General features: G+C 38.7%; 3 protein-coding genes and 1 long non-coding RNA gene across 8 annotated transcripts; 2 read left to right on the top strand and 2 right to left on the bottom strand.

Moving 5' to 3' along the window:
• The first annotated feature begins 224 nt into the window (after positions 1-224).
• On the top strand, positions 225-5,833 carry cisd2 (CDGSH iron sulfur domain 2). The gene is made up of 3 exons (XM_044028703.1): positions 225-468; positions 3,395-3,609; positions 3,692-5,833. The coding sequence occupies exons 1-3, from the start codon at positions 366-368 to the stop codon at positions 3,779-3,781; spliced, it is 408 nt and encodes a 135-aa protein (XP_043884638.1). The 5' UTR covers positions 225-365; the 3' UTR covers positions 3,782-5,833.
• Positions 5,510-15,303, bottom strand: si:dkey-162b23.4 (sodium/hydrogen exchanger 9B2). Of its 4 annotated transcripts, none has more exons than XM_044028701.1 (13): positions 15,148-15,303; positions 13,377-13,646; positions 12,369-12,570; positions 11,890-12,060; positions 10,720-10,862; positions 10,390-10,517; positions 9,191-9,366; positions 8,472-8,578; positions 7,525-7,674; positions 7,080-7,188; positions 6,537-6,673; positions 6,162-6,384; positions 5,510-5,831 (listed from the first exon to the last, which is right to left on the bottom strand). In XM_044028701.1, exons 2-13 carry the CDS (start codon positions 13,521-13,523, stop codon positions 5,767-5,769), a joined length of 1,758 nt encoding a protein of 585 aa, XP_043884636.1. In that variant the 5' UTR covers positions 13,524-13,646; positions 15,148-15,303; the 3' UTR covers positions 5,510-5,766. The 4 variants fall into 4 exon arrangements, with proteins under 4 accessions (XP_043884636.1, XP_043884637.1, XP_043884634.1 ...); XM_044028702.1 differs by having other exon boundaries at positions 6,201-6,384; positions 15,143-15,303; XM_044028699.1 differs by having other exon boundaries at positions 15,143-15,303.
• Positions 15,304-15,855: 552 nt separating this feature from the next.
• On the bottom strand, positions 15,856-22,732 carry bdh2 (3-hydroxybutyrate dehydrogenase, type 2). Of its 2 annotated transcripts, XM_044028683.1 has the most exons (11): positions 22,530-22,732; positions 21,456-21,499; positions 20,483-20,567; positions 19,274-19,352; positions 18,598-18,694; positions 17,795-17,903; positions 17,384-17,444; positions 17,111-17,224; positions 16,342-16,400; positions 16,140-16,232; positions 15,856-15,970 (listed from the first exon to the last, which is right to left on the bottom strand). In XM_044028683.1, the coding sequence occupies exons 3-11, from the start codon at positions 20,552-20,554 to the stop codon at positions 15,917-15,919; spliced, it is 738 nt and encodes a 245-aa protein (XP_043884618.1). In that variant the 5' UTR covers positions 20,555-20,567; positions 21,456-21,499; positions 22,530-22,732; the 3' UTR covers positions 15,856-15,916. The 2 variants fall into 2 exon arrangements, with proteins under 2 accessions (XP_043884618.1, XP_043884617.1); XM_044028682.1 differs by lacking the exon at positions 21,456-21,499 and having other exon boundaries at positions 22,530-22,730.
• Positions 22,051-24,543, top strand: LOC122771243. Its single transcript, XR_006360590.1, has 2 exons — positions 22,051-22,157; positions 23,631-24,543. It is a non-coding gene; the product is annotated as an uncharacterized LOC122771243 (long non-coding RNA).
• The last annotated feature ends 1,935 nt before the right edge of the window (positions 24,544-26,478 follow it).

The raw sequence follows: 26,478 nt of genomic DNA on the forward strand, positions 1-26,478 counted from the left end.
GCAATTAATGCTCTTCCATCACAAACTAACTTTGTCAAAAGATACTGGGGGGTTTTAATCGCTGATAGAGAAAGTGAAATTTACGAGGAGAACCTGAAGTACGCATACACTACTTCCGCCACGGTTATTCAAGTTGTCCAATCAGAAGCCACCAACTCCTCCAACGCTAATTGGTTGCATTCGCAGCCGTCATAGATTTGTGTTACGTGCATTCACGAAACTTTCTCCGCATTTTTACGGCCATTTCCCAGTTTTACGGGAGACGTGTACGTACCGGTGGGGCTCTACGCTCTGGAATCAACGCAATGACATAAACGAACCGCAGGAACTAAACAAGTCAAACCTGCCCATTTGAGCAACTCAAGATGGTTTTAGAAAGTATTTCTAAGATAATAAAAGTGCAGCTTCCAGCCTATCTGAAGAGGCTCCCACTGCCGGAGACCATCGGTGGATTTGCGAGGTTAACAGGTGAATTGGCCGCAACTGTGTTGTACTTCTGTCTGTCCTGAAAGATGATTTGAGAACTAATCGGGGACACTTTTCAACACAGGGCTCTTTACCCTTGCTAGCCTGTGAGCTAAATATTGTACTGCAAGTGTGTATGTACGTCTTGCTAACTTATGCTATATGTGCCCAAACTGCTGCTTAGCCAATGATTAGCGCGTTTATTTTTTAGTTCTGTTTAGCAACATCAGTTCATTAATGGTGTTCTCAAGACAATACCTATTTACAAGTAAAGTTTAAATGTCGATACAGTAATGACTTTAACCATTCAGAGTGTGCATCGCAGACGTTCACTATGTCCTGTGATGCAAATGTGACACATGCAAACAAGTGGAAAATAGAGTCCCTGAGTGGCTTCAGTATAATCAATGCAATGACCTCAATCTGTTGTATCTTAAAGTGAACTGAACAGGTGACACAGCACATCATGTATTGATATGCAACTTATTTATATGTCTTTTTTTTTCTCAAAGATTAATACATGATAAATATGATAAATATGAAATGCTAACATTTCAAATGTCTAAATTAAATTGTCACAATAAGTAAGACATTTAAAGATCAGGCTGTAAGAAAGTACTATATTGTCCTGTTTTACAGAACTGATCTGAAAATGAACTGTAATGATCATTGAGAAATAAGTAATTAGATTAATGCATTGACATATTTTAGGAACAATTAACGATTATTTCAGGATTTTTAAATTATAAATATCAAAGTTTAATCTGATGTCGTGTATCGATATTGTGAGCACTTTACAAAAACCCTATAAATACTGTTAAAGTAGTAAAATCCAGTTACATTAGTTACATTTATAGCTCACTGACCTTTTAGTGCCACAGCAGTCATTATGTTGCACTCAAATAATTCAGATGAGCTCTTTGCATTGAGATCTACATACTTACAGGCCTTTTTCACGGAATTAAAAACACAGGTGTCAATACTTGCAAGTGCATTAGAATTATAATTTCTCATATTTGCACATACATTGGTCAGGGAATTCAACATTTGCATTTAACCCATCCTTATTACACACAAACCAGGGAGCTGCTCAGGAGCACCTCAGCCCCTGACCGGTCCTGGGATTTGAACCAGCTACCCTTCAGTTACAAGCCCAAGTCCCTTCCTTTTGGCATGCATGTTGACTCAGGCCATGCATCAGAATTGTCAGAATTTGGGTCAGTCAGTGCATCTCTAAATTTATGGATTATTAATCGATTACTGAATTAATCTACTATTTTGATCATCGTTGAAGTGGTTTGACTGTTTTGTTTTTTGTTTTTTTTCAATCATTAAAATATCTCTCTGATTTCTCAGCTTCTTAAATGTGAATATTTTCTGGGGTCTTTGCTCTATATAACATAGAAATCATTCAAACTGAATCATTTTTGTTTGTGGACAAAACAAGACATTAAGGAACATCATCACTTCCCTGGTCTGGTAAACACAGATCAAAGGTTTCTGACATTTTACAGTCCAAACAAGTATTTGATTAATCAAGAAAAGGATAGACAGATTAAATGATGCAGCCCTAATCATGTCATATGCAATCTGCAACTATAAACACAAAATATGGCCTGCAAAAAAATTAAAAGAATAGCATATGTATTACATATTATTTTTGGGACATCTGGTATGTGCTTCTCTGACAAGTACATCAAACTGCAAAAACACAGAACTAAGAGATTTTAGTGACTGCAGTTATAACCAAAGTGCTCCAAGTGATTAAGATTTGTTGGCCCTCAACATGATGGGTTTGACTTTAACGGTCAATGATTCCAGATGCAGCCTGATGTTAAAACTCATTTCTGTCACAAATTGGCAAGTAAGTCAGTTCATGATAGCTGCTGAAGGATTTATGAAATGCTCCTACATGTGTAATAAACTTAATATCATTTATTAGGTTTGGGATTAGCAATGCCTCATTTGGCATCAAAATCCTTTTATTGAAAGTATTTTAATTACAATAAGAGTATTATCAGAAGCTCCAGGAGCTGGGATTTAATTTGTAGCTAACTGTGGTTAATCCTCAATTGTCTGTCTTCTCCATGTCTGGGGAAGTGTACGATGGGTTTCTGTAAAGCCTGTGCACAATTGGACATTTTCCCTGGTTGGTGTTGGATGACACTTGGCATAAACAGAGTTGAAATACAGATAAGAGGTGAAATAGTTTCTCTGTAGCTATTCTAACTGGGATGGAGAGATGAGTGGAGTAGAGTATAGACTCCCTTATATGCTGTGCCTCCTCAGTGATTTCCCCAATCATTTTTCCTCACCACTGGTGCTGTTGTCAGTGTCCATGAAGAAACCATGATTGCACGGCCTATATTCCCTCTAGTCAGAGGAGTTTCAAATTAAACAACCTAATTATCATTGTAGATTATTAATTTTTGTATGTTGTTTCTTACTTTTCAGCTTTTGGTGCTCACTCCTGCAAGTTTTGAGAGATAATCTTGAGTCACACTGCATATTGATGGCAGTGTGATAAGTAGGGATGCACAATATTATCCACACAATATCTGTTTAGGCAGATAATTGTCTTTACAATGTATTATCTTATCAACAAACAGGCCGAGATCACTTGGGAATGACGATAATCGCAGGCTGAAAAAGCTGCTAGCTCCTTCACCTCTATGCTAGCGCCCTGTACAGCTATTATTTTGCACAATAAAGATATTTTATGCTGTGACATGTGTATGAAAAATATCAATATCGGTATTGGTGATCGGCCCAAGCACTCTGGTGGTGCAACGAAAGCACAAAATTCATATTATTATATTCAATAATCTCTTTACCACTGTCACCAGGAGTTAAGTTAGCACTTGCAAAGGGTTTGTATGCAGACACAGACACTCAATGTAATGTGTATGTTATGTGTGTGTGTGTGTAGTGTCTGAGTGGCTGCGGTTGCTGCCTCTCCTGGGTATCCTGGCCTTGCTGGGCTACTTGACCATTCGCCCATTCCTGCCCAAGAAGAAGAAGCAGAAGGACAGTCTGATCAACCTGAAGATCCAGAAAGAAAACCCCAAAGTGGTCAATGAGATAGACATCGAGGACCTGAACAGTGCAAATGTGTGTTACTGTCGCTGCTGGCGCTCCAAAACTGTAAGTCTATGTGTTGTTTTCGAAACCGTTAATATTTCAGTGTCTCACTGATCAGCTAATTTTAATTTGTTTCCTCTTTCAGTTTCCTGTTTGTGACAAGTCACATTTAAAGCACAATGAGCTCACTGGAGACAACGTCGGACCACTGATACTCAAAAAGAAGATACTATAATCAACTGCTAACAGGACTTTTCCTCTCACCTCCCCAGTACTTTTCATTTCTTAACAGTCTGTCTAAAGGTTTTCTTCATCTCTGCTTGGTTTATGTCGGTGAGTCTTTATCTGAAGTGGTCCTAACACATACAAATACGTACTTCTTTATGGCCACTGTTTACTATTGTTGGTTCACAAAACATCCTTTCTATGTGACTGTAACTTCAGTCTTGTCTCCGTTTTGGGAATCTGTCAAAAAACAAAGGGACCACGGTGAGGTGGAAAACTTGAAACATCATTTCAGCCATGTTGTAATTAACTTCAGTCATTAGAACTCATCAGAGGAGATGTGTATTTCTAGTTAAACTAGGTAAATGGCTATTTAAATGAAATGCTTACTAGTCCAACCTTTAACCAGCATTTTGCACAGAAAGTTTTCATATTCAATTCTCGTGTATTATTTAACAGACAGGCTTTTTTTGTATGATTTCTTTCTTTTGCTGCAGATATTCTGTGTGCCAAATGTTAACTTAGCGTCAGGATGTGAAATACTCTCTTATAAGTTATTGTGTGTGTGGGAGGCTACTTATTAATCAAATATTTTGTGTCAATAGCCCTTAAGCATTTGAGTTTTACATTTTGAAGTCAGCTGTTGCCTTAGAAACATTTCAAACCACTGCACTGTTGAGTAAAATCCAGTTAAACCAGTTTTAACCTCACTAACATAGTGAGGTTTTCAAGGTTCTTTTTTTTAGTTATGATTTAAGTTGAAATCATGCTGGAGCATTTTCCTTTGCAATTCATCAGTAATGTTTTATATGTGAAGGGTTTGTATTGTGAGATTGGTCTTTTCATCATGACGATGTTGTGTTGACTGTTAACTAATCTTTGTAATTTGTTGGATTTATTCTGCATTTGAGGTGTAACTTGTGCAAAGGAATAGTCAAGATGTTTAACACATACAGTTTTGGCACATACAACTGCAGCGTCAGTGTCTTACTATTACGACGAGATAACACCGCATGTAACCTGGAGTTGAATTAAGTATAAATGATTGGCAAGGAGTCCAATTGCACCTCCTTTTAAATGCATCCGTTTCCATCAAGATCGACCTCCACTTTTATCTTATGTAATTTAAATTGATATTTTACTCATGTTCATTGGGATAGATATTGAATAGAAGTTGAGTAGTATCACAGTCGAGATGATTTGATGATGTTATTACTTGACAAACTCAGTACAGTATGTTTCAAATTTACTATTGTTTATTGTTTAAATAACATTTGGTAAAAAACAACAACACGTCTTTAAAGTGATCAAATATTGCTATCATCCATAATATAATAAACAATACTTTAGATGTAAATCCAAATTTTAAAAAAAAACAAAAAACTTAAAGAATCAATATAACAAACATGGAAAAACTACTTTGCTTCATGATGCTTCATGTTTACATAATTGTGAACATTACATTTAGAGCATTCATGACATTTACATCAGACAGCGTCATTTATAAGCGGCTGTAGTGTTTTAACTACAGAGGAAAGTATTTTCAGAATATTTCATTCTCTTCCTGAGTCATTGTAAACTACACAAACAAGACAATCAGCTAGTACACATTTCAATTTAAAAAAAAACAACACAAAATGTACCATGTACAAGACTAAAAACACCCTACAACTTGGGTGTGGTCTAATTAAAAATGTAAATTCAAGCAAAAATATGGCTATGGTCAGTACATTCTGTGAAGTAGTAGAAACTGCTTATATTCAAATACAGCTTAACAGTGCAGACACTTGCATGTAGGTCATTTGTTTGGAGCCTTAGGCCTGGAAACCACCAGTGGCTATAAATACAGGGTGATGCATGTCTTCCTTCAGTGAGCACCAGGAGCTGACGAGCAGATTTAGACAAAAAAAAAAAGAAAGCTCAAATATCCTAGGCATGAAAGCACACCGGAAATGTTCTTGAATGTCCTTGCTTGCTGGGTGAAGACAAGTCGTGTCAGAGTGTACTTTCGTAGGTGACGGGAGTTTCATTGTCGTCTTCTCCTGCTGCTGCTTCAGTCCCTGCAGGATGGAAAAGTTTGGAAAGTTTAACGAAATAATCTGAGTAGAACCTGCTTCAGAAAGGTCAACATTCATGAGTCGCACTTGCGCTCTTTAGCTGTTCACAATGCCATTGTTGTGAAGATGTAAAAGATGTGAAATCAATGACTGCCAGGGTAAACAGCCAGCCGACAGCTATGCAAAATCCGGGTGGACACATCTATCACCAAGGAGAAGTAGGGAAATGATTTGCAGGGAAAGGATATATTCACTACTCGAACACAACTACGAAGCTCGGCAGGATGGGGTTGCTGCGCTGAGTTGAAGAGTTGAATGTAGACTTTTACCCACCTAAGAAAAAAGCTGATAAATTGTGTTTGACTCGCTCACCACAGGCTGAGTTCTTCGGTCTCTGTAATAGGTGAGGCCCAGAAAGTCCTATAATAATAGCTCCAACAGGAGCTGTGAGGAGGATGGACAGCACAGCCACTGTCAGCACATCCAGGCCATACTTCTGCAGCTGTGTGTCATCCTTTTTTCTGGCCATGTCTAAGGCTGTGGAGCCTATGGCTGCCTAATGAGAAAGAAAAAAAAAAAAATAACAATCAGTATTAAGGAAACTGTACAGTGGATGTTTTAATTCAGATGTTAAAGAAATAAGAATAACGCTGATGTGTTATAAAGTGGAAAAGAGACAGAAAGACAAATATCTCAGCAGTGACATACCTGCACTGTGGCTTTGGGCATCCATGCAAGGGCTATGAACACCTTTTCCTTCATGTTAAAGCCCGCACACAACACGCACACGTAGGTGAACAGGATTCGTACCGTGAGGGCAATGAGTAGAGAGGCGATGCCCAGACCTAGTCAGACCATAAGATGTCACACTGGATTTTTTTCCCCAGACAGATTTTTACATGAGCAATAGAGAAAGTTCAGGCATTGATCCAATGCACATCATTCCCAAATAGAATTGATTAGAATTAAAAAGTACAACACACCAGCATTACAAATATGCTCCAAGGTAAGATTACCTTACATTTATTTTTCTAGAAGAAATCTAAAAACTCCCATACTGGAACTACTGTAAAAGTCCAGTTTATGAATGTTATGCTAACACAGGACTCATTATCGACTGAGGGAAGAAAAACTCTGCCTTGGTATTCTTTTTTTGAATATGCAAACATGTTTACGGTCACATTTGAATCCCTGACAGTGATAAGAGCCATCACATTGTGTGTTATTTTGAAGTGTGTGTATGTGTCTCACCAACTGTGTGTCCCTCCAGCTGAGACACTTGGATCTCTGCTCCTATGAGTCCAAAGAGCAGTGGCTCAAACACGTCCCACGCCCACCCCACCACTTCCTCCACACATGCCTTTAAACAAATGGAAAAGAAATGGTCTTATAGTGAAAGACATGTATTATAGCTCTACATTCTGACAGTTTTCACTGATCTTGGGAGACGTGTTTCTAGTATCCTACAACACTATAGTTGTTGAGATTATTGGCAATTTGGTTGTGAATAAACTCACAATAAACACAATGACTGGAGTAACAAGAGGAGGGGTATGTTAACTGGTGCAATAGATGTTTGGCAAAAACTGACATCACTAACAGCAGCTTTAAAAATGTATTGTTGTAGCTTGATGAATGTGAATAAAAGTCACAAAAACATGCTGTGTGCGCAACAGTTGCTGTATGCAAATGTTACCTTTTCTGTGCCCCAGCCGATCCCAGCCAGAAAGGCCAACACCAGAGTGCAGAGGCCGCCGGAGCCAGGAAAGCCAGCAACGTTGCTGCCAAACACGGCAAAGACGGACAGACCCAGCACCAAGAAGGAACGCTTCATCACTAAATGTTTCTAGCAGAAAGAAAAGGTTTGATTAAATTAGATAAATAGTATTTCAATTTAAGAAAATAAAAAATATACCCTTACTAATAGTGATGACAGATAACATGTGTTATATAGTGAATAACTTCCTGTTATGAAAGAAAACCCTAAGCTAAATTGTAACACAACATAATACATTAACATAAAGTGCACTTGCGACTTTTATTTCACAAGCACTTATTGGTTCTTTATAATTTGTTCTAACTATCCAATCCAATCTATAAAGCACATTAAAAAACAGCACCGTTGACCAAAGTGCTGTACAGTGATACAAACATGAACAGAACAGGGAGAGGCAAAAACATACACCGCACAAACTCACATTGAGTCGAGTGCCAGAGACTTATCTGAAAGTGAAGAGATGAGTTTTTAAGAGAGACTTAAAAACAGGAAGTGATGAGGCCTGCCAAATGGGAAGTGGCAAAGTAGGAGATCTTAGGGACCGTGAAGGAGTGTAAGGCTGAAGTAGGTCAGCAGAGTAAGGTGGAGCAAGTCTATTAAGACACTTACAATTACACAAACAATAGTAATTGTACTGGGAGCCAGTGGAGTGAAGCCAAAAATTGGAGAGATATGCTCATGTCTGAGTTCCTGTCAAAAGGCGTACAGCAGCATTCTGAACAAGTTGAAGGCGGGCAATGGAAGTCTGGCTAACCCCAACATGAAGAGTGTCACAATAATCCAGTCGAGTAGATGTTGTCGTGTAAGAATGAATGAAACAGGTGTAACTGGTTGACATTCTGGTCATGCTGAGAGACCATGCTTACCTGGTCAACACTAGGAAAGTACTGGATGAGAAAGCCAAGGAGAATCCCAGCAACCATCCCACCAGCTACCTCCAGTACACCTCTCAGGAGGTTGTACCATGTAGAGCCTGAAAGGATCAGTAGAGAAAATATACAGCAGACACATTTCATTCAAATGTGTGTGTCAGTAGCTGGGTAAAAATGTACGGTGTGACGAGTTTAACATAACAAGGTAAATCATGGCAGCCTTCATAAACACGACATGTGCATGTGCTGTGCAAAACAAACACACTGTGTGACAATAGCTCACTTACACCCCCTGCTGACCTCCTATATGAAAGTGACTTACTGGGACGCAAGCACTGAGTGGAATAGACTTTGATTATGCAATGTAAACGGTACTGCCATAGTGGTGTGGTGAATTTCAAAGTTTCACCACTAAAAGAGGAAGTTCAGAGAACTCAAGCACACATTGTCCAATCGACCGAGAACTTTACATATCCTAGTCTAAGGACACCAACAAGGTTGTGCCATACAGTACAGTAATTAGAGCACCATATAATGGACACAGGAAGTATATAATAATAGCTTCATAACAAGTGACATTCCGAACTGTAGGCAATTCAGAGCCATGTCTGCGCCTGGTTTGTGGTTCTACCTGACATGCAAAGGGGGGTGCAAAGCCCATCTAATGCTGCATGCATTAGATGGGCACGAACATACAGGTAGCCATAGGTTACCTGTAGCGAAGGCCATGCCCAAGCATGTGGTGAATCCAGTGATGGCAAGAATGTCGTCGAAGCTGCCCGCGGCCATCAGCAAAGTGGGGATGCCCTGCTCCACGCCATAGCCATCCTTCTGCAGCAACAGCATGGAGGGAACCACCACTGCTGGAGACACAGCACCCAATACAAATCTACAGTGGGGAGGAAATTGAATGTTCATCAAATTACCAACACTTTTTAAATATGTTTTGGTGAGATACAAAAGGGAAATGTTCAAGCAGAGTTGCAGATCTGAAATCAGGTGTAGGTTTTAAATTTGGCTGCTTCTTGAATGAAGCCTTGATCATGTGCTGCAAGTACAACTCTACAATTCATTTTACCAGAATTAACAGAAAAGGACTTCACCTTTTTATTATGACAGCAATATTCTTTCTTGCTCAAAGGCTGAAGATGACCTCAAAACTAAGTTTGAGTTGGGCAGTTGAACAATTATTAGTGTTGGCTCCAATCCACCCTCAAACCACTGATAAGCAAAGCATTCAGAGGAAGAACAGCCTCCATATGACAAGTTACTTAGGAAGAGGAAAGCAAATGTTGATAAGAAAGTACAGAAACTTTCATTTTGTTTCATTATTGCACCGACACAAAGGTCTGATGAACATAGACAAACAGGCAACTCTTTTTGTTGTGCCATGAATACTGAACAACAACCCTCAGCATTGAGCTGCGTGCAAATAAGAGGACGTAATGTGATGTGATGCCACAAAGGGAGCAGTGCATTTTACAGTATAAATAAATGTTTCATGTCTAATTACCAAAGCTCCGCATGCTCTATAGACTATCTACAGGAGGAATATAGTCCTGCACCACAGAGAGCTGAACAGTCTGCTCACACAACTGATAAATGATGTATGGACCAAATACAAAGAAAGTTAATTAAAACAAAATACAAAAAATTGCCTCGTATAAGCCTGTAGAACATCTTTCTTCTGTGATTAGTTTTTTGGTTGTTTTTCATTTTTAGGAGCTCTTGGACATTTCCTGGAGCTACTGCATGCACGAAGGAAACTGGAAAAAGTAATATTAAAATTGAAAATGTAAATATGTTACATTCCTACACTAAAAAATAAACAGAACGTGTGTGTGTGTCTCTCACACAATTATGAACAATGGTGCTGGGGACAGAACAGAAAATGCAGTCGTGTTATATTTACCCGAGGATGAAGCCCCACACCCAGGGCAAGCCCAAGAGGAAGTGAGAAACAAGAGCTACGGTGCATGCCTCGATTATGCAGGGTCCCACTGCCACACGTATACACACTGACTTAAGTTTCACCAGAGCCTGACAGCAGAGATACGCAGAGATTCCTTTGTTAGGGTTAGGGCTTTGCCTAAACACACTACTTCAAGTAATAAGTAAACGTTGACTGTAACTGTAATTTGTTTAAATACAACGTCAAGTGAGTTCAACAAATGTAATTCATACAACAAAAATTGTACCTGTACATATATACTAAGCTACAGTTGTGGGGTGTGAGGCATACCGTGGAATCCAACCCGAGACCAGCTCTGGCAAGAATGACAGCCAGAGCAATGTTCCTCAGTGATGATGACCATCTGATGTTAATGTTCACTCCTGTTGTTATCACTGGGGTGTTCCTCAGCATGAAGCCCATAAGCAGCATACCTACAGCAGAGCAAAGAGTGTGAGAAGAAAATGATCCTTTCAAACAGGGAAAAACTGTGTATTCTTCAGGACAGTTGCTTAGGGTTCCTATGTAACAAGAGTGTCCTCCCTGTTGCTTTATGTACTTACAGTACTTCAACTGGACACCTGAGACAATGAAGCTCAGCGTGGATTAAAATTACTAATATAACAGTGACCGTTCAAGTTTCAACAATATCCAAACCACCTTGTTCTGCTTAAAAAGTAAAACTACAGGATAGTTTATGGAGCAGACTCCCTACAGGACAAGGCCCTCTGCAGTGATAATGAAATAAGGCAAAATTAACCATACCTATGTTTGTAGATGTACAGCATTTATCAAACTGTGGCGATTCTATTGTTCTCCAACAACAGAAAGAAAATATTTAAAACTGATCAGGGATAGATGACAGACTCTCTATGTCTTATCAAAATACAATCTTGGTTTTGTAAACAAACATACTAAAACCGTCTTGAGACTCAAAATAACTGTAAAAAGATGAGGGTCACTGATATGCATTTTCAAATTAATTAGACCATATTCATGAACTATGATTGGTACAATCTATAATACACTAAAGGCTAATACAAAACAAAAAAAAGACAGCAATCCTTTGCATCACCACCTATGTGGTGCTGAAATAAAATGAAGCAAATCACTCTGAAGAACTGATTTGCCTGTTTATGTGATTCTGGAGTCTACTGAGGCAGCAAATTCTAGCCGTGGGTGTATGTGATTTAAGATAATGATATTATGTAGTTCATGTCATGACAGTGCAGTGCATCCATCTGCCTATTGCTGAGATACTATGACTAATGAACGCACTTTAAACATAATTTTACACCGTTTATTTAAATACAGTGGTACATAATGACTACATTTGAAAGTTTTAATCTATCTTGTTGCTCTAATCAAAAACATACAGGCATTATCATGATGTATTATGTAAGGAAACATCCCACTGTTACTTTATATAAAACTGAATAGCAGTGAATTCTTTGTTTTTACCCAGGAGTGGTGGGAATGGTGGGAGTTTGGGAAGACGGATGAGAGCCACCAATTTTCCTCCGATGAGTGCACAGAGGAAGAGCACTGTTATGCCAAACAGGTTTCCCCCTGGAAGACATTCGTCCTCTGTGATTGACCAAACCACTCCAAAGAGTACAGCTGCCAAAAGGACTGTGGAGGACAGAGATGAATGACATTAAAGTCACAGCATGTCCATAGCAATAATTATTGTTCCTTTATATACATTACAAGAAGACAGTTGTTGACAAACTGGGTGAGGGACAAATTATAATTATAATAATGATGATGAGGTTTTATGGGAATTTGAAGTAACTGCTTTGATTTCTATGTACAGCTTGTACAGAACATTAAACAAAGTCATGTCTTTTGCTGATTTATCTAGACCTTGGCGAAAGAAGGGACAGCTATGCAACAAATGTGCTGACAAGGCCACCACAAGACCGTCACTGCTTTGTTACCTTTGGTAATAAGAGAGGCCCAGAGGCCTCTTGGTGGACATGGACAAAATCTGCGGAGCAAGGGGCAGCAGACCACTGGTGGGTCTGTGTTTGTGCCAGTATCCACCACTGGGTTTCGAGGAAGAAAATAAGTTGTCTCCTCTGTAACATTTGGACTGGAGCAGCGCCGTACCACCACCTGGATCTGGTTCACATTTAGGTGCTGGAGAAGAAGAATCAGGACACGGATAGAGATAACATGTGTTACTAACTGCTGCCTACACAGCATATCTGTAAACACAATTTTCATTTGTATTTATTTGATCTATTTTTTAGTTTCCAGCTCCAATTATTGAATAGCCTACAGCTCTTATCATTTTCTGAGAGAATAAGTAGATAATAAAAAAGAAACTAGCCCATCAAGCTTGTCTAAATTAGGCATCCTACACAGAACATAAATACAGTGTTTTGGGGAAAATGAGAACTCTAGTCCATGTGAAACATTAAATCCTTGGAATTTGCACTATCAATACTGTTGACACAAAGGAAATTCATATCAGCAGATTACACACAGCTGTTTCTTGGCAAATAAAAGAGTGGAGATATGAATTTGCCCAGGAAACTGATTTCCACTCATAAATCCCAGAACTCCCCATGTCATATTACTCAGGTGATTGCAGTGGCTAAAGGTTTTGACTTTGGCTCTGACTGCATCCAATCAATTTAATGAGGTAATATAACAGCATAATAAAACATAGTGATATTAAAACAACGAAATAACGTGAGAGACAAAGAAGTCGAGCCAGATTACAACCACTACATAATTTATATGTGGCGTAAAATGTCTTCTTTACTGAGGACTAAAAAACACAAAAGGTATTGTTCAGGAAGTATAATATATAACCAAATATAACCACATTTTTTACCTATGATAACCACAGTTATGACTGAACTGAATTAGGATACAGCAAATAGTGTACAAGGATACAGCAAATAGTGTACAAGAATGTTATTAGTAAAATACTTTACCTCCACATGATTTCCTGCAGGTAAAGCAATTCTGTCCAGAAGTGGGCTGGGTACTGGACTGGGTGCCGGACTAGGAGCAGGACTGTGTGCGGGACTGGGCGCAGGACTGGGCTCAGTTGTAGCAATTTTGGGCTGAGTATCTTCCATGGTAGTATGCTTCAGTATTTCTGTGGTCCACTCACTTCTCTCTGTCACAGCGCATCCAGCTGAGGGGTTGGGTGAGCCATTTGAGGGGCAGTTCCTTCACTTCTGCTTTGTGATGTCAAGCTCCTATTCATACAGCAACATTTTTTAGTAGAAAAGCAAATGATTGTTAATGCGATGTGGATACAGGAGTGGAATTTAGCATATCATGACAGATAAAATCTCACACACGGGTCTATCTCCTCACACAGAAAAACGAATTTAGAGTAAAGATGTCCAAAATATTGGACACTTGCCACTTCATAAGGTACACCTGTTGAATTGCCTATAATGCAAATATAATATATATACATACTCTGTAAAGACAACTTGTGAAGGTTCAAATCAAGTATTAGAATGGGGAAGAAAGGTGACGTTGACATTACTTGAGATGGCATGGTCATTAGTGAAAGACGGGGTGGACTGATTTTATTTTAGAGAAACTATCCATCAACTGGAATTTTCAGGCATAACCAACCTTTAGGGTTTACAAAGAATGGTCAGAGAAAGAGAAAATACACAATAAGGAACAGTTATCAAGGCACATTGATGCCAGAGGAGAGGAATAACCACTAAGTACAACTAGGTTATGCAAAGAATATACTCTGAATGCACACCACTTGGTTGGAACCTTAAAGCACATGGGCTACAGCAGCAAAGACCACACTGGACCACAAGTTATGTGTACCTTAAGAAGTGGCCAATGGGTGATGGACAAATAACCCTCAATTCAAGCCACATGACTAAAGTCTGAATGGGGATCTGTGTGGGAGCCTAATGATAATGAGAGTTGTGTTTACATTCAATGTCAGCTAACCACAGCAAAGTTAACATAGATGAGAGTTAACTTCTTACTTTGGACAAATCAATTATCTGACTGACCTGTGGTCAAGCTATCCATATAAATATTAGTGTTCTCTAATCTGAGGTTACTACGATGTTTTGACAGTTGCTTGAGGTCACAGACGCTGGTTAATCCAATTTGGAACAGAACACACTAATCAATGTTTTCAGGTGCACCAGATGGCGCATCGAGCTAGCGTTAGTTCAAGCAGGTTAGAATTAACTTACAACAGCAAACCTTGGGAAGCCATCAAGCTAGCAGGCAACTAGGTGTCTGAAGACGGACTGGGTTGAGTGGAGATGTATTTATAGTTAAGTTATATTTGTGGGACTTTGTACTTAACACGTGCCTGTGGGAACAGCCGCAACTGAAGTCATTGCTCAGGTTATATTATAACTAGCCAGTGAAGAAGCAGCCCCATCTCGTTTAACTAGCAGTAGATCTATTATCGGACAATGTCCTTTTAACTCACCGCCGTGAGCTGATGTTTTACATTAAATTCGTTATGTATCTGAAATAGATAAACACAGCAACGCTCAATTTGACTGTAGGCACAGCCACGTTAAGCAGTCATAGATATTCGAGTTACGCGAGGCAAAGCGGTGCCCAGTAGCTGCCCATGCGCTTCCTGGTGCTTTCTCCACTCCCACTTGAAACACACAGCTACAGCTACAGCCTCCCGATGACGAGAATCCCAGAGACACGGGGCGTTGTATGTAATTTAAAAAAGGCAATTCACCTCACATCGTAGGCGCCGTCGTCTCCTGTGAACGAGAAACGGCAACGTTTCTGGCTCCCCTCTCGATGCAGATTTACCGGCTGGGGAATCGGAATGAGGCGGATTAGTGGTGCCCAAGCGAGTATGAACTACCGATCAGAGGCGCGCTTGTTGGGGGTGGTGGAGGGCGGGGAGGTGTTCATTATCTGCCACTCTGACATTCACAGAAAATGCTTTGTAAAGTCGGTGACCTTCGCAGTACAGTTACAATAAGGTAATAGTATAAAGTGTGAAGGTTCTCAGTCACCCAGGTCATATCATCTTTCACCTGTAGGTGCTTGGACTCAAGCAAGTCCAGTTGCTAGCTAGCTAACTAACTACTGGAAATGCTATTTGCATGTTGTTACTGTACTATAATGTAAAGTTGCATTTTAAACTCTTGTTATAGGTTGTTATACTTTCATATACAGTTTATCACAAAGGCTTGCCATCATTTCTTAGTAATATAAGTCATTTGTCCACTAAGGTTCTCAGTCATAGATTGTATCCTAGTGTACATGAAGGAATCTGGAACTAGTCAGGCAACTAATCAGTTTTAAATGTAGGTCAGTATTTCTGATTCACTGGGTCTATTTTTTCATCAACGCCCATTCATCTTTTGAGTTATGCTGCTCACTGACAAACATACAAAACATATGCCTGCTTGCAGATTTAAAAATGATCACATTGTGCACTTGTGTTTCAAGATTTATTTCACAAAGCAAACAAGTGTTTCCACCAATATCATGATGTTTCTCACAGTCTCCATCCTCCATCGATGATTTGCTCCGTCCCTGTCACATAGGCTGACTGTGGAGGATCCAACACATTAATCAGGTTAATTCTCTCACTAATGACAAATTAGCAGCAACTTTCTCTGAATTGTCATCTTTAAAACATTTAGGTTTTAAATGGGTTTTAAGTTTACATACTGTTCAGATTACTGGTTATGACATACACAAACTCTGCGAGCACTCACCTCATCTGAAGCCAGGTATACACACAGGTACGCCACCTCTTCAGCTGTGCACATCCTGCCAGTTTTCTGCCTTGCCATGAAATCCTTATAAGCCTGTAGAGAGGCAGTACAGGTGAAGATGTACCTTTAACATGACTCAGCAGGCATTACAGTTCAGATTAACAATGGAGGACCTATTATATCACATCAGATCCTACATTACCTGTTCTGGGTCAGGTTGGGCCTGGATCCTGCCTCTCAGTGATGGAGTATCAACCGTCCCTGAAGAAATACAATAGAGTAACCTAAGTAAAGTAATAAAGAACTTTATTGGATATAGATATGTTTGACTAATTAGGGGATTGCAAGGTTGACAATTGATTTAACAATAGCCTTAATCCAGATTAGAATTAGAATTTGTTATTTTTGCACACGCGATAGTGAATGTGATAGTGAATTTTGACCTCTGCCTTTTTACACACACCAGTATTTAACACACAAGCCGAGCTCAGGAGATTTGGGGCTGTGGTGTGTATCACCATACCAAAATCTGATCATTTATTTAATTGAGCCATAACCTAGATCCCCAAAAAATCCATCCTCTAAATTATACTGGGAAATTATACAGACTCAAGGCTTTCATAACATGACAACCCTTTCAGTTTTTCTCTTAACATTAATTTAATCGACACTTGATTTTGGCATTTGGATTGGAATGACGTGACTGAATATTTGTCATATTAGCAAGCTGTCAATGAGTTTAACTCATAAATGTGTGAATGTAATGCTCAAGCTTGTATAAAACTGCTGTAACAGACCTTTTTCACAGCAGATATTTGTCAACATCAAATAGGAAAAGCATGTGTTTTTACCAGGGACATTAATTAGGGCTCCACTCCAGGTTTATGAGAGCCAGGGTCATGCTATTGTTCAGACGTAAAACAACAAATCTAATGGTGGCCCAAGACTTTTGCACAACACTCTATACTTACCAGGACAAACACAATTACAGCGAATGCCTTGATCAATGAAATCAGCCGCGATAGATTTGGTGAGCCCGATTACTGCAGCCTTAGAGGTACTGTAGACACACCGGTTAACAACACCTGTGTCAAGGAAACACATGTCACACACACACACGCTAAGCAATAATCTAAGATAAGAGGATTACACTGATCTTGGTCATACTTAAGTGTTCCTCAAATTGGGCATAATATTTGTTCTCCATTCATCTACACTGAAAAAATGTGTGGAATATCTTTTACCTTTTATGCTTGATGCAACAGAGGCCATGTTGATAATGTTTCCTGATTTCTTTGCCAACATCTACAATGACAAGACAAATCATAAAGTGGGCATACAGAGTATTAATTGATTTTTGACTATGAATTGAAGAAACTAGGATATTAAAAATAATAAAAATTAAACAAATTTAACTTGATATCTTTATGTAACAAAGTTAAATCATCCATAGTGCCAGTTTGGTGCGTTTGTAGCTAAAGCTGGATTAGTGATTGGGCAGTCACTGCCCAATCATGTCATAGGCTCAGAGTAATGCAGGTAATCCCAGCGAACAAAGGATGAGAAAAAAATATATGAACATATGTCACTCAATTTCCAACCTATTTCTACAGGATCAACTGTGTTAAGCATGCGATGAAGTGAGCAAAGGTCACCTTGGGCAGGAAAGCCTTGCACATAAGGTACATGCTCCTAACATTCACGTCCATCGTGAAGTCCCAGTCGGCCTCTTCACAGTCCAAGATGGAGCCATGGTGCACAAACCTGTGTGCAGTGCATGACAGATGAGAAATTAAACTGGTCTATAAATCATCGAAGGAGTAAGCCAAAATAAGCTAAGATAATACCTAATTTATGAATCCCAAGTCCTTATGATGACTGACATTAGGTTAAGTGAAGGTTAAACCGTAAAGTGTGGGGAAATCTCAGCTTTATAGTTTCAGTTTCTACAAAACGGGCCCTTTGCATTTTAGTTGGAAAAACACTGATCAAATTAACGATGGCTGTGTTCAGTACAGTTAGGACAATGTGACAGTTGAGCCAGCCTGAAACCATTACTTTCTTAAAGAGTTCACTAGTTTTGGGTCTGCTTCAATGGAACATTTTTGTAAATAATGTTCCCATTTATTAGAAAACAGATGATAAAGCACGGCACATATGAGTGTACACTTGTGTCATTAACAGCCGGTGTCATGCCGGTGTGACCCCTCAGAACTTTCAACATGGTCACAGTCTGATCACAAAGAAGTCAGATTCTTATGGGGGACTTCATGAATTTGTAAAATTGATTGTTTACACCTGTGACTGAATGTAACCTGTTAAAATGACTGCTGTGCAAAACTGCCCATTCCTTTTTGTTTGCACAATCTTCCATTTCATGTACATGGAGATATATTTACCTTTTTTGTGATGCACTATGTTTATATTGCTTTGGTAATTTGGAGAATGGATAAAGTACCCAGCTATATTGAACAGCACATCTACATGGTCATGCTCCTTGGCCAGGGCTTCCACTTGGTCCCTCTTGGTCACATCCACCACCTTGGTCTTGATCCCTTTTAATGACCAGGAAAAGAGATTATCATGACATGAATTATATTATTATTATTATTGGATTAATTTAGACTTGGCAGATAACATTTATTGAATTTCCAGCTGCTTTCCTATTTTCAGTAGCCTCAAGTCAATTATCTGTTGGTCAGAACTGAGTAACTGCTACAACCTCTGTGTTTTTCTACTGGCCACTTAACAGCTCTACAAGAGCAGTTGGAGGTGACATGATTTCCCGCTGACTTGCCTGAAAGGAGGTGTTGAGAGAGGAAAGAGTGTTGACTTTGAATTTATTCAAACCTGTTCCAGCAGAGACTGGAAGATATTGTTTTGCTCTTTTTTTTCTCCCATACATAAACATCCTCCAAATTACTGATCACCGTTTACATATATTGTCTACCAGGATATTTGTAAATAAGTGTAAACACTTATATGTCCTAATAATTACATATGTATAGAACTTGGCTTAGATTTCTTTTCCATTTCTCTTATAGCAAAAGGTTATAGGGTTTTTGTAAAAATATTTGCAGATAGCATAACACTGGTTAACCAGCAGATGGCAGCTGCAGACCAAGAGAAATTACCTGGAATACCATCCAGTTCCTTCAGCTTCTCTCCATTGATGTCTGTGGCTGTGACGTGAGCTCCCTCCTTTGCAAACGCCTACAGTTGAAAAGTATGAGTCAAAGAAATGTTTGATGATAGAAAATGATTAGGAGTGTTATTTTTCCGACCCATCAAATGAGAATCACTAGCCTGAACACACACCGTCCCTTCTTGTGATTTGAGGTGATAATTCAGGTTTCTACTTATCGCCATGTATCCATAGATACAACTCTCACTGTCAATCCATTTCTCCCGGTCAGTTGACAGCAGATGGAGTGGCTCATTAACCACAGAGCAGGGCACATCGACGAAACATCAATTTTAAGGTTGAAATGGAAAATGCTCAAAAGACTTGTCGCCATATGCAACCGGTAATGCTATGTCATTTGAAAGTAATGGGCTGAGACAGAGTAAACAGACATCACATCCCTATAGTTGAATTCCACCACATGACATAAAGCCGTGTTATTTGAGCCACAGCATTACAGTTAAAGACATCACTTGAAGGGAATGGAAGTGATGATGACCCCATCGTTACAAGCGTGGTTGTGAGATTTTCAAGTGTTTTGTTTGCCATCTCGCTGAAAAGAGGATTGTGTATGAGGAGTGTCCTGACAATGGTTTTGAGTCAACTCAAGAAATCACTATTACTGCAGTTATTTACAGCATATCTATAGCGAGTGACAGTATATCGTTAAAAAAATAGAAATACTTTATTCAAAACGAAAACCAAATGTATAAAACAATGAAGTTTTCTCTATTTCTGTGTTGATTTTAGTGTTGTGCCTTGCCATAATATAAAGATGGGGCGTCTTTGAAACAATAATTTGAAAGAAAAATCCATTCAAACCCTCAGTTTGCGTGCACATATTCAACCACTGTCTACCACTTTATCTTCCACATGAGGGTTTGTGGGAAGCTGGAGCCAATCCCAGCTGACATACAGTATAAGGTGGGGTACAACCTGGACAGTTGGACAGTTTATGGTCCAAATATGTGAGAAGAAACTGAAGAAACACACACACACACAGGGAGAACATGTATGGCCCTGCATGCAGATACATTGTTTAAAATACTCAATTAATTCAAAAATATACATTCATTTAAGTGTGAATACCACAATCAAGTGGACAAACATGATGTCAGTGGAATATTATCTGTGAGAAGTACTTATTGAAGCTCATTACTATTGCTGTGGCACGTCCAATTCCCTGCGCTGCGGCTGACAGCACAATAACTTTCCCGTCCAGGCGTCCCATAGTGATCCTTTCTCTGCAATCAAAACATGAAAAATAACAAGTTTCATTTTGTTTAAAGAAAAATGTTTCCTACTGCAAACTCAGAGGGTATGTTTTGTTTAAGCAGGTTTATTTAATAAGAAATAATCCCTCCAAAACAATTCATTAATTCAAAACAAAAAAGAATAAATGACATGCAATCATGTGATAAATATGTTAAATAAGACAGCAAAGCTAAGGCAAAATGAGATGTCAGGGCCATGAAAGGTTTACAAGGACAGTACATACTGCATATCAATGTACATTATGTATGCGAGCAACCAAAGCCACTACTGTTAGAAATGAAAAACAAAAAAAAACAGCGCCACCTTCAACCTTACAAGCCAAGATGTAATAATTGACAGGCTATGTCTCAACAGATGCTGCAGAGACCTATAATGATTTGACAGTAGGCCGAGGCCTTACAGCTCCAGAGAAAAATCACAAGTGACCACCCATACATTACTGTAGATTATTATTCCTCTAATGGAGATTAGATTGTGCCAGAGTTTATGAATCCATATTCATAAGGCAGTGTTCCGTATCCATATTGAATAAACCAAAACTGACATTTGCCACGGTACATTAATATAATTTTAAAAAGAAAAGAGTGTTGGCTTTCAGTCAGAACCTTTAGGACATTCCCATTTTCTAATATTTACTGAAATGAGAGCAGCAATTTATGGGAACCTGTGCGTGCGGGCACAACATTTTCTGGAATAAACACTGACCAAGTCAGGACCAGTAGTCCCCATGGAGACCAAAACCTGGTCCTACAGACGCAGCACCTAATTTCTAGGAAACTGGATAAGGTTAGGGCTAAGCATTACCTAGTTGTGGTTAGGGATGGGATAACACTTTGTTTAGGAATAGTTACACAAACCTTTATGTGCATGTATTTCAGTTGGTGATTGATGATCTTAGTGTCTGTAATTTCGAAAATAAAACCAACAGTTAAGTATTATGCATGCTGCAAGATGTGCAGGGTTATAAACAACAGTCACTAATGCCATGAGGTCACAGTAGAAACACCTTTGACACATGTTGCAGTATTTTAGAGTTTAAGGAGCTAGAATAAAATTCAAAAGAGACATCCAATAAAAATGTGGATAACAGGTTTACTGGTAGGCTAGAACATGTTTTTTGAGGGTATTAAAGCTTATAAAAGCTTAAGTTAAGATATTTATAATGTATTCTTACTCTTCCTTAAGGGATGTTAAAAGTCTTCCTTATGCTTTCAGTCATAGAGATGTAAAGAAAAACACAAGCCTTCAATCACAGTTATACAAGTTAAGTTTTCTGTGCTTCATATCCATTTTATTTGGTACAAGTAGTCTAAACCAATCCAGCATATATGTTTGAATATTCAGATTACGATTCCTTCAGTTAAGATCCTTTCAGTCTGCAGAAATGGTGGTGTTCTATTTCTTTATTTTCTGGGGGGGGGGTGTCTTGGCAGCCTCCCGCCACAAGGCGGAGTGTCACTCTTGATCCCAAAGTGCTTCATAAAAAAGAGGGTAGCGGGTTTTAGGTATCGCTGTTTGGAAAGGTAAACAGTTTTGTACCGTGAGTTTTGTACCGTGAGGTAAGAGCATGTCATTTACGTTTCTTTATGGTTTTTGGACGAAATTGGACTCGATAGAGGGAGCGTTTTGTCTTTGTGTCCTACACGAATCCACATATTTGTTCTCCAACCTAACATTTTGCTTGTTTGTTTTTGTTTGGGGCTGTATAATTTGGGATCATATTACAAAACAGAATCTCATGCTCGTGATTCAAAAAAGTTTACCACGAGCAAGTACAGCAGCCACGCAGCTCATTTTTACGTAACACCGGTGAATATGCACGTCACAGAGTGTCATTATAAACAGTCTAATATATACTTTAGAAGTTGTACATGTACCCACAGGCTGTTGTTCAAAACCCACGTTCGAAAAAGCGACAGAAAAGCACTCACCCTCCGGTCAGGTCCACACTGTGAACGTCGTAGAGCAGAAGAGCTTAACACGTGACCTTGTGTTTACACCGTCATTGGTTCCAAACCAGGAAGTGTAGTAACTGCAGCGAAATAAAGTGGAGAGCGTCAAATTAGTGATTGGTAATTTTGCAAACTATACATTTAGTTTTGAATGAAATATTTTAATAACATGTCTGTATCTATTAAAAGTTTATTTTGTTTTCGTGACAGCGGCGATTACTGTGTTTTAAAAGCAGGCGTCACGTGGTTCTTTACTTTGGTGCGAGGGAACTGTCTTTATAATGATGATGATGATGACGAAGTCCTCTATCTTTGGACATTGGCCTTTAGAATCGGCACGAAGTTCTGCATGAACTTGGTTTTATTATAACCGAGGGTTAATGTTTTGTGAAAAGAATATAATAGTAAAACCTCAGAGGGCAGAATTTTTTTTAATTATTTATAAATGTATGAAGGTGTAAAAACTAAATGTGGGCAAGACACTGTCTGATTCATGGCTCTATGTGTCATTGTACTGTGACATATTTTAAGCTGAATGTCACAATGACAATCACATTTGATTTATAAATGGGGTTTTTTTTACTGGTTGGGGCTGAATTTAATGGGCCTCCAATAAATCCTACCTCCATGGTTAGAAAGTTCAGCTTGTGTTCAAACTTTTACTTGCTTTGTAAATGTAACTTTATGAAGATTTTGGAGGCTGAGGTCTGTGATGTTTTATTGTGTTATACTTGGAGTTTCCGTTATTCTATCACAGTTTGCAGGAATGTTCTGTTTAACATCAGTAGTTATAGCTGGGACCCTAGTTTTTAAACTCAAACTATTATATCTAAGCTTATTATAATCAAATAATAATGAAAATCTGTGGTTGCACTGAAACCCAATTCATAACAGACCAGACAAAGCTTGTAAATGTGGCTTTTGAATAATAAAGTAGCTACATCTATTTCCATATGTCTAGTTCCTTTTGATACACTAATGGTAAACACTCAGCAAATCTTGAATGAAATGACCCGTTGAAAGACAGCATGTGTCAGTTGAATCTTAAAATATGCATAAACAATTTTACATTTGTCACAGGCTTGACCAGCCCCAGCGGCTGTTCTTGAATGAGGCCATGAGGGAGTGAAGTCACCATTATTATCCTCATCACAGCAGATAAGTGGACTGAAAGCCTCACTGGCACAGACTAGAGAGAGATACACTTCAATCAATGGACAATAACATGGAGTGTCAGAGTGTGTGCTGTGCACATTGCAGCATGGTCACCTCTGAGACGGGTCACATGGTGGTACATTACATTTTCTAACAGCTGTTGGTGTCTTGTAATACTCTGAGCCATGTCCTTATGTGGTACATAGTGTGTCTTCCTGTTTTGTGTATATTTTTTTGGCTCTTTGCTGGAAATATCCAACAAGGTCTCTCAGGCTGACTGAAAACTTCATGCATTTTTTTCAAAACAAATTTTGCTGTCAAGCCTCAAATTATAATTTGACAACTGGTCTGCTGTCTAACAATGGACATTATAGTTACATAATTGTGTGGCGTCAGGAGGCTGCTCCCTGGATATTTTCTCTAATTCAGGAACATTCTCTTTAAAACCAAGGGTTTTGTGTGAAAATCCCAGTTTATTAAATATTCGGACCAGCCCATCTGGCAACAAGAACCATGCCACAATTTCACATTATTTCCCCATTCTGATTCTTGGTTTTAACTTCAGAAGGTCATATTGCCCTGGTCTGCATTCCTTGATGCATTCAGTCAATGCCATGTGACTGGCAAATTAGATATTTATGTTACCAAGCAGCTGACCTTAACAAGTGTAAATTTCCACATTTCGAGAGTCAGCCAGCGAAAATAATTGTGATAAAACAGAGATTTCAACTCAGAGATAAATAACTGTAAATATGTAAATAAGCATGGACAAGTACTGTATTTTGTTAATTGTGTCCCTTGTCTGTTTGGTACGTGTACAAATAAAATGGAAAAAATATATATTGTTCAGTACCAAATGTTCTGCATTGCCACAGCCAAAGGTAGAGAAGGAACTGATATTGGGTAAGGGTTAGAGAGCTTTCACCTCATCCTCAGTGTTGTATGCATTCAAAAACGCTAATGCAACAGAGACATAATAGCTTTGAATTTGTAGCAATTGTGACTTTTTTGTGTGGAGAAGGATTCACAAATCTATAGAAGCCGACTGGTAGTGACTCGTACAAAGCCTATAATGACTTATTGATTGAGCATGGGGGAGAAAATTGAAAACACTTTATTCCTCAAGGCTATGTATCCATTTAATCCAAAACACTTTGTCAGGAGTCTGAAAGATTGTAATTGTTTATTTAAACCAAACGAGACAATAAATGAAGAGCCACACAATACATTAAGAATATTTAAACGACAGTGTTCGACTCAATAGAACACTTGAGTTAATGTATCTAAACAATGGGATTGAGGGTAATTTGGTGTGTCCCTGAGAATACACAGTTGTATATGAAAAATGTATATGCATGAACACTCAAAGCATTACCAGAGGGTCTAGGTTAATAGCATTGTTTAATAGTGTGTAAAAAGTAGCTACAGAGGTTATTGACTGCTGGTGCCAGTGTTAAAAGCTACTGACACAGAAGTGGGTTAGTTATGTTTTACCCAACCTTTTTGTTGAGTTACTGTTTTTTAATGGTGAACTATGACAATATACTTATCTCTTAATATAAGATATAATATAACTTAATATACTTCCATATCTTTGAGAAATTTGGCACCTTCCTCTCTTGTTGACCCCGCCCCAAGGAGCTTTGGTGCCCCCCAGTGGCGGTTTGCCCCCAGTTAGGAAGCTCCGAGTTATATATCTCACAGTTGCAGTCGTCATGTTTCCCATTTCCTACATTTTGAATTACCTCAAACTTTTCTGCAACAGCATGGAAGGGAGTACATTTATTTATCTCCATTGGGTATGGAAGCCTGAGAGAATATGTAAATCAAAATGTGTGACATATTTCATTGAGATATTTAAACTTGGATTAAGTTGATTCTAAGTGAGCTGCGAGTCATGCACTTTTTAGGGAGTGTTTTTCTCTTTCTGCCTCACACTGTACAATTATTTCAGAGATTATATGTTTATCTCCCACTGACTCACTTTCATGCTGTGAATTGCTCCGATTTGATCATGTCAACAAGGGGGCTGTAAAAGAAAAGTTTCTTAAAACATACATACAACATTTGAGGGTTTTCTGTGGGCTCCAGCTTCATGGAAATGTACAGCTTAGATAAAATGGAAACTAAACTGGTGGATCTCCCTGAGGAAATGGACAGTATGGATAATGGGACTTTGATGCAGCCTGTTTTGTCTCTGAGAATCCAACAAAATAGGTTTCATTTCACAGAGTAATAGGAGGAAGGCCATTAAGATTTAGCTGTGTATGAAAAGTTGAGCATTGCTTCTGAAGTAGCAGGAAATAATGTAAACAGCTTCCAGCACAATCACTTTTCTTTTTATAAATAACACAGGCAATTTCCTTCCTAATGAAATGCAATTACAACTATAATTTGAACAGACACTGATTACAAATGTCACATAGGCCCAATGTGTTTGGCTTCTTTCTCAGGTCAGGGCGGCATGAGGGAAGTCTAATTGCACCACAAATTTTCAGTCATTTGTTAGATTAAAAAAGAAAATCATTGTCCGGACTGAGGCTTTGGTTCTACGTCATCTAAGGATACGTCACTGTTGTATTGTGTGCTTCTGTACTGATGTTTTTAGTATGCCATTCTCTCTTGATATTAGACATAAGACCTTTGAAAGCAATGGAAATTCCACTGAGGCTTTTATCTGACAATGGTTTGACTCTAACAGACGTTTATATTTAAAAGTTACGCTCTAAAGATTTAAGTTGTTGGTACATTTGCTCTGTAAGACACTGTGTGG

The sequence above is a fragment of the Solea senegalensis genome, linkage group LG6, assembly GCF_019176455.1.
Source record: "Solea senegalensis isolate Sse05_10M linkage group LG6, IFAPA_SoseM_1, whole genome shotgun sequence".
NCBI lineage: Eukaryota > Metazoa > Chordata > Actinopteri > Pleuronectiformes > Soleidae > Solea > Solea senegalensis.